The 9,031-nt window shown below is 41.2% G+C and overlaps 1 protein-coding gene across 3 annotated transcripts in view; it reads right to left on the bottom strand.

Annotated features, from left to right (window-relative positions):
- Window positions 1-4,409: 4,409 nt before the first annotated feature.
- The window catches only part of LOC118398611 (calcipressin-2-like), a 120,185-nt gene continuing 115,563 nt past the window's right edge, over window positions 4,410-9,031 (bottom strand). For all 3 annotated transcript variants that reach the window (XM_035794129.2, XM_035794128.2, XM_035794130.2), the window contains one exon: window positions 4,410-7,119. In XM_035794129.2, coding sequence (XP_035650022.1) covers window positions 6,962-7,119 — 158 coding nt within the window. In that variant the 3' untranslated portion in view covers window positions 4,410-6,961. The remainder of the gene's footprint in view (window positions 7,120-9,031) is intronic.

Raw genomic sequence — 9,031 nt, 5'->3', positions numbered from 1 at the left:
GTTGAGATAATATGTACATATAGGTAGAGTTATTAAAGTGACTGTGCACAGATGATAACCACAGAGAGTAGCAGTGGTGTAAACGAGGGGGAGAAGGGGTGGGGGCAATGCAAATAGTCTGGGTAGCCATTTGATTAGGTGTTCACGAGTCTTATGACTTGGGGGTAGAAGCTGTTAAGAAGCCTCTTGAACCTAGACTTGGCGTTCCGATGCCGCTTTCTGTGCGGTAACAGAGTGAACAGTCTATGACTAGGGTGGCTGGAGTCTTTGACAATTTTTTGGGCCTTCCTCTGACACCGCCTGGTATAGAGGTCCTGGATGGCAGGAAGCTTGGCCCCAATGATGTATTGGGCCGTTCGCACTACCCGCTGTTAGTGCCTTGCAGTCGGAGGCAGAGCAGTTGCCATACCAGGCAGTGATGCAACCAGTCAGGATCCTCTCGATGTTGCAGCTGTAGAAGCTTCTGAGGATCTGAGGACCCATTCCATAATAGCACTATAGTGGGGTTTCAATATTATCTACATGAAAACAGGCAGTCATAGACTAACTATTTCATGGTGGCATTTCACTTCATGATGATATGATCATTCCTTTTAATAACGCCTATAAAATCTAATCTCAGTTGCTTAAACTTGGCCCTAAAACTGTCAGCCTATAAAATGGTAAGGTATTTACTGCCCCCCAGTGGTCCATGCATATATTGCAACTTGATTTATTTCTACTGCTGTGAATTTTTATTACGCAATGAAATAGAAGGGGGTGAGTGCTATGGCTGTACTACAATGTATGTTTAAGGGTTAGGGTTAGTTACACTAACCCTAACTCTTAGACTGGTAATACAATGCACCTACAACTATAGCACTAATTCTAACCCTAGACTGGTACTGACAGCAGTAACACTAACCCACACTCTAATCTTAACTCTACAAGAAAAAATATTTGACTTTCCAACCCTGATGAATGTTTTATGTTTTGCAATATTGATATCACTATTGTGACCATAAGCAGGCATTCTTCTCACCCTATAGTCCAAGCCTGTGGCTTCTAAATGTCTCCTCTAGAGGACAGTACACCACACCTTACTGAGCTGATGTCCAAGAAGTTATACTGTCACTGTGAATAGAGATAGTCAAAGACTTTATTTGCAGACACAGTAAGACTGAACCATATTTTACAGGGTTCTTTTCTGGTTATGCATTCACCATTTCGACACAAAACCCACCATTGGTGTGCATGGCCAAAGAGATCTATTTTCATGTCATCTGTCCAAAGCACCTGTTCCAATTTAAGGGTCAATTCCGTTTAGCAGACTCCAGGCGTTTACATTTGTTGGATGACAAGAAAATATATATCTTTGGCCACACACACCAGTGGTGGGTTTGTCATCTGAATGAGAACGCATGAGCAGAAAATAACCCAGTACCTACTGTAAAACACAGTGGTTGATCTTTGACGTTATGGAGCTATTTGGCTTCCACTGGTCCTTGGACCCTTGTTAAGGTCAATGATGTCATGAACTTTACCAAGGACCAGGACCTTTTTGCCAAAACCTGGTTGCCTCTGTCAGGAGGCTGAAAGTTGGCCGCAAGTGGATCTTCCAGCAAGACGATAACCCCGAGCACACTTCAAAATCCACAAAGTAATTATTAATTGGCCACAAAAGCAACTTTTTGAAATGGGCATATCAGTCTCCGGACTTGAAACCCATTGAAAACCTGTGGTTTGAATTGAGAGGGCAGTCCATAAGTGCACACAAAATATATCAATGATCTGTAAGGATTCTGGAGGAATGGTCTAAGATCCCTCCTTGCCTGGAAACCCGATGTTGAATTGCATTGAATTATACATCGGGCAGAAATGAACATGAACAGATATTAATCAGGAAATTTTCCTCTCACAACCTTTGTAAGCCAGAATGCTGAATAAAATTATATTTCAACATACTTTACCTGCTTGTCCATGTGGTTGGTCATTTTGACGGTAGGAATGTGAACTGGTAAAGTACGTTAAAATATAATTTTATTCAATATTCTGGCTTGTAGAGGTCGTGAGAGGAAACTTTCCTGATTCAAACGCTAATTTCTGCCCGATGTGAGTTCAACGTCGGTTTCCAGGCAAGGATTCCTCCCAATGTGTTCACCAACTCATAAAGCATGTTAGAAAAAGGCTCAGTGCCAGTATGAGGTACACATAATGAGTCATACTACCCATAAAACCTAGCAGTTAAACGAGGAAATGGTTCCAATAGTTTTTCCACCATTCATTTTTCCCTTAGGGGATTTTAGAAACACTTAAAATAAAGGCTGTGTTTCGTGTAGGCTTACCGTGACATGACGTTTTGATAACCGTGTAAATCTTTCTTGGACAAGGCGATTTTTATCATTATATTCACCTACATTTACCCCCCCCCAAAAATAAAATGCTAATTTGCTGCTGATGTGGCTATCATAAAGAACTACAAATGCCATGATCTGGACGAGACTGCCGAATCGAGGCAAAGGTAAGAATCTCTAGATTAACTATCTAATATTAGCTAAATTTAGTAATGAATAAATTGGCTACATGTCTTTAAACTGTCAAATTTGTGAACTGTCTTCTGCAAGTTTTAAATTGACACATTAACTGTTGGCAAAGGTGTCAGCTAGAGATGTCGTGCAGGAGCTTGCAGGGATTTGTAGTCTTGCATGTCTACTTTGATGCTAATTAGCATTTTAGAATCTGAGAGTAAATGGAGACAAATATATTGATAAAAGTAACCTTGTCCGAGAGAGATTTACATGATTATCAAAACATCACGACAGGATAAGCCCAGACGAAGCACAGCCCTTATTTTAAGTGTTTCTAAAATTCCATATGGGAAAAATGAATGGTGGAAAAACTATTGGAACCATTTCCCTGTCTGACCACTAGGTTTTATGGGTATTATGACACCTCCAATGTGGGGCTCTATACTTGCAAGGTGAGGTATTGAAAACAGGGGTGTCAGTCATTTTGACCACTACCTTTTTGAGAAAAATTATATTACTTGTTTTAACCAAATCTCTTTTCCTTGAGCAATGCATTAGTATAAAATAATATAATTTCCCCATTTTTTGGGAGCATAAATATACAGGTAACTGCTAAAATAATGGAAACACTTGAGTAAATTAGGGATACAAAGTATATTGAAAGCAGGAGATTCCACACATGTGTGGTTCCTGAGTTAAACAATGAACATCCCATCATGTTGAGAAGACCATTATTTTGGCTACCATGTCTATGCCTCCATTGGATGACTATGACCCCCCACTCCACAGGGCACAAGTGGTCACTGAACGCTTTGACAAGTATGAAAACCATATGCCATGGCCGTCTCAAGTCACCAGATCTCAACCGAATTGAACACTTACGGGAGATTCTGGAGCGGCACCTGAGACACTGTTTTCCACCACCATCAACAAAACACTTAAATGATGGAATTTGTCATGGAAGAATAGTGTCACATCCTTCCTATAGTTTTCGACACTTATACAATCTATGGCAAGGTGCATTGAAGCTGTTCTGGCTCATGGTGACCCAATACCATATTAAGAAACTAGGTTGGGGTTTCCTTTATTTTTGGCAGTTACCAGTAGCTCAGTATTTGAATGATTTATTTTACACAGTCATTTTTGCTCCTCTTTATCAAGGGTGTCAATCATTTAGGAACCCACTGTATATGGGAGCCAGTTAGAGTGCTTCATGTCTGGATGTCAGGGCCAAACACACCTTCATCTTGGCACTAGACCGACCAGCTGAGGAGGCAGGAGACGGAGGAGAGGAGGGGGAGTCAAGACACCACTTTACATGTACTTTCAGACTGTTGTAAATATCTGCTTTGACCCTGTTCACCCCATCAACACAGCACTTAGCCCTCTAAAGTTTAAGCCTACATAGCCTGTACCTGACTTAACATCAGTGTCATATTGTAGAAGACTGATAGAAGGGGAGGGCAACAGTGATTGATGTCTGTTGCGACAGCGTTGCCCTAGAAAACCCACAGCAACAGTTAAGTGAGGGGAATAACAAGCGTTCTCCAACAGCCGATAAAGCAATAAGGAACACGAGAGAGATGAACGTTGTTTATCACAGTGATATCCTCTTTGTTAAACATTAAACACGGTATAATGATGATAGCTCTTAAGAAATACAATTTAAATTGACATTGACACTGAAATTGGCCGTGACTATTCTTACACACTGATGATGCACACGGGAGAGAAAGTGATTGAGTGAAGGTTAGGAGAATGGAGGAGTCAAGATGGGAGTCAAATCTCTTAGTAAATGGGGGCTGGGGAGGGGATGTAGACTTGAGAATTTCCCCCTTATTTTCCTATAAAATCAGTAGGCCTATAAGCAACAATAGGACACATTAAAAACAAGACAATGCATTAAAACCAAACTCTTTTAATACTACCGTAGAATCATGTCAACTACTTTTACATGGCTACCATGAATATTTGTACAAAAATGCAGTAAAAATAGTATTGATTAATATATACAGATATGTATCCTTAGTGTAGGCAGGCAGGTTGTACATGTAGAATGACAAGTACATTGAAGGTGTTGCACAAGTTTTACACAATACAGATATTGGTTCCCCCCCATCACTGATACTACTTCCCAAATCCAACAGACTCTCAGAAGAAAACAGACAATAATATGATTTCAAAAATAAATGGAGAAAAAGAAATCAGTAAAATACAAATATCTGGACATTTTGAATCACATACAGGTACATATTGACAACATGCAGAATTCTTACTGTGTTTATGTTTAAGGATATGACTGCAGGACAAGCTTATAGAGCAGATTCAACAGACCAGGGGTATAGGCGAAAAACACCAAAATCTAGAAACAAAGTCATTGCATGTATACAAGTCACCTCATTTTGGGTTGTAATGGTGGCTGTAGTACATCATTTGGACAGGGGCATGTTATTGTGTTGTTGGTAACCATCAGATAAATGCAGTGAGGGAAGAGTGTCTTAAAACCAGCATGTACGAAACAAAACAAGGATGAAGGACTACTGTTACCCCAACCATTTGAAAGAAAGAAATGTTACATGATTCAAACCTGGTGTTTTTAGAAATAGATAGGGACTGTAATTAAATTTAATTTGATGTCTGTGTTTTTCAAAAAGGATAGTGGCACATTATTACCAACAACATTTGATCTGCTTTAAATGTCAATTATAAGCAGATGGGGAAATATTGCAGGTAAAGAAAAGGGCATTTAGCGCAACCTACTGGAGCTTGGTGAAGTAAACCATATTATCAATCAGCACACTTTGAACTGGGTCATCAAATCAGACCATTGGATTTATCATCATCATCATCATCATCATCATCATCATCATCATCATCATCATCATCAGAGATCGGGGTTGAAATGACAGACACTGTGAGGTTACTGGCTGAGTGGTTAGAGTGTAGAAAAGCACCAGGGTGGAATCAGTGTGTCAAACAAATGTGGAATCTCAGTGTTGGTGTAGTGTCTAAAACAGAAAGGGTCAATAGCAAACTGATCCCAACGCCAGTTCTCCACAAACAGACAGGGCATTTTAAATGCATTTTGTACAGGGCTTGTTCTATAGTCCTATAAGTTATTCGGGCATACCAAGACACTCTGCACCAACACAGGAAAAACTCAACAAAACACACAAAGGGAAACAAAAATGATTGTGTGAGTGAGTGTCATTTCCCTTGACCATTTTCACAGAAACTGTGTAATAGCACTTGGAAGATTTTGTATAACATAATACGTTGTTTTTTTTTTCATCCTCACAAGATTGTTGTGATGCATTTTCTTATTCCTTATGAGTCTGAATAAATGTTTCTTTCTCGCTCTCTACAGAAGCACACAAACTGCAAGGAAACCCCATGCCTGAACCACTGTTCTCAAACAACACAATATCTCTATAAAAATGCACATTATAGACTGTCTTCACGTGATGACATCTGATTGGCTATCCATTTTTTCCCTAGGAGGAAAGGGTTATTCTGTTTTTTTTTCTTAGTTCACTTTTTCCCCCTCTTTCTTTAAAACAGACTGTCAGGGACAAGACATGGACACAGAAAAATTCACATTGAGGAAAAATCACAGAAAGTTCATTGTACATAATGTTTTCACTTGAAGGCGCATGGCTTGTAACAGGTTTAAACATTGTTTTCTGTGAAGAACACCGATAGCCAGAACACCCAGGGAGGAGAGAGAGAAGATAGAGAAGAGAGAGAGGTCACATTGACAGTTACATACAGCAAACGGAGCAAAGTAAATACACAAACTGTATCAGACCAGTGCATGCATTGGCAAGATAAAAAAAATCCCATGGTCGACAGACAGCACTGACAACATGAGGAACAACCTCTGACAACTTTAAGTATTGAGTATTTATAATATTCCTTAGGGTTACTTCAATTCATGCAGCACCAGTCCCTCACCACCTCAGTGGCTAACATGCCCTGATGAGAGAAGTGCTATTCATCATTAGTGCTTGTGGTACATACGCAGTGGTGCGAGAGCAAAGCTAACGTCCAGCAAACAGTCCATAAAAGCGACCTATGGGCTTCTTTAAACTGGCATGCACCACAACCGCTAAGAGCTCAAAGCAAGGTGCTGCCCCATCACTGCTAACTGTGTGACATTACATCAACAGAATCATAAAGAGAGGAACCAATCACTGAGGGCATGGTGGCTGCAACTAGAAATGTGAAAATGATAGTGGACGGAAACTAACTCTGTGATCATACATGTAGCACATCAACGGCTGTATGTCGGCGAGGACGAGGAACAGAGATCACTCCCCCTCTGGCCCAGGCGGACAGCCTTAAGGCGGGAAGGCTGAACATGGGGAATGTTCCTGTGAGAGACATGGGTGGGGGTCAAATTCTCCTTCCTCCACACGAGGATGTTACGGCAGGAAGTGGCAGGGGGACAGAGTTCAGTTGGACACAGGAAGGTCAGGGCGCCGGGTCTGGATGATTTTTGGTTTGGGGCAATTCTTTGGTTCCTCTTCCTCCTCCTCTGTGTCGCTATCGCACACGTGGACTACGACGCTGGGAGTGGACTCTGTTCCCGCATGCAGCTCAAACTTCTCTCCTGTAGACAGAGTGAGTGAGTGAGAAGAGAGCGGGAGAAACAGAGACAGAGAGAGAAGGTAAGTACAAGGCAGACGTTTCAGAATTCAAAGCAGCAGATCTCAGAACATTTTTCTACAGTAGAATTACATGACCTCAAGAGGGAGCCCACGTTCAGTATGACGAGGCAAAGGATTTAGGATTTAGGATTTTCTACTCATGAATTGGAGGCATTTCAGTGAGCAGAAGATGAATATACAGTCTTTGTAATTATCTGGTTATAAGGACCTCAACACAGAGAAGACTGAGATAATATGGGGCGGCAGGTAGCCTAGTGGTTAGAGCGTTGGGCCAGTCCCCTAAAGGTCGCTAGATCGAATCCCCGAGCTGACAAGTTAAAAATCTGTCATTCTGCCCCTGAACAAGGCAGTTAACCCAGTGTTCCTAGGCCGTCACTGTAAATAAGAATTTGTTCTTAAACCTGTAAGTTCTCTGACATATTAGGAATGTTTATGTATCTGAGGTATAGCAGCGGCATCCCTTGGGCCAAGCGGTATGATTGTAGTACAGTCATGTTGGCCAAATCCAAAGTTGTGGCAAAATGGCTTACGGGCAAAGTCAAGGTATTGTAGTGGCTATCACAAAGCCCTGATCTCAATCCTATAGAAAATGTGTGGGCAGAACTGAAAAAGTGTGTGTGAGCAAGGAGGCCTACAAACCTGACAACAGCTGTCAGGAGGAATGGGCCAAAATTCACCCAACTGATTGTGGGAAGCTTGTGGAAGGCTACCTGAAATGTTTGACCCAAGTTAAACAATTGAAAGGCAATGCTACCAAATACTAATTGAGTGTATGTAAACTTCTGACCCACTGGGAATGTGATGAAAGAAATAAAAGCTGAAAGAAATCATTCTCTCTACTGTTATTCTGACATTTCACATTCTTAAAATAAAGTGGTGATCCTAACTGACCTAAGACAGAGAATTTTTAGTAGGAATAAATGTCAGAAATTGTGAAAAACTGTGTTTAAATGTATTTGGCTAAGGTGTATGTAAACTTCCGACTTCAACTGTAGCTTCAAGTGTTTTAACCAAATACTGGTGGATTCAACTGATAAATGAATGGACAACCTGACCAGAGAGGTCCCAGACCTGAATAACAGTTTGCAGTTCTCCCAGGGTCAGCTCGATGACAGCAATCTGTAATTCATTGAAAGAGTACATCAGTTCTGTGTGAATCTATGATAACAATGATGGATGAATCAGACTCTCAAGGGACAATCAAGGTGGAACAACATGGTTGTGGACGGAATTGCAGAATCTCCACATGACGGAGACTGATGGACCACAGGAAGTTTGAGGTGGAGTGCGCCCACAGGACTGTAAAACCCACCAAAAAGCCCAGGACGATAGTGGTCAAGTTCCTGATGTTCAAGGACAAGGTAGCTGTTCTGGAAAGAGCCAAGAACTTGAGAGGAACGTATATCTTCCTCAATGAGGACTATTCTGAAGCTGTGCGCCAGAAGAGGAAAGAACTGATCCCAGCCATGAAAGCTGCCAGAGCGAGTGGGGACATTGCTTACATCCGCTATGACAGGCTCATTGTCCACCCTCCTTCACAGAAGCCTGGAGGGGATGAGAGAGCCAAGCCTATGGGTTCGTAGCTTCAACCCCACAGCACACACACACACCAATTGATTAATGGACAACTGAATGTATATTTATTTTCCTCTTGCTTTGTTAGCTCTTTTCAGTATTATGTCTCTCTGATAAGCTACCCAGGAAAGGGCTGAAAATAGCACTTTCCTGGGTAGCATATTTAATATATAGTGCCTTGTAAAAGTATTGACATTCACACCCTTGGCGTTTTTCCTATTTTGTTGCATTACGACATGTAATTTAAATTGATTTTATTTTGGATTTCATGTAATGGAC

The sequence above is a fragment of the Oncorhynchus keta genome, chromosome 19, assembly GCF_023373465.1.
Source record: "Oncorhynchus keta strain PuntledgeMale-10-30-2019 chromosome 19, Oket_V2, whole genome shotgun sequence".
In the NCBI taxonomy this organism is placed as follows: Eukaryota; Metazoa; Chordata; class Actinopteri; order Salmoniformes; family Salmonidae; genus Oncorhynchus; species Oncorhynchus keta.
The sequence above is the reverse complement of the archived record's forward strand: the minus strand, read 5'-3'. Positions and strand labels throughout refer to the sequence as shown.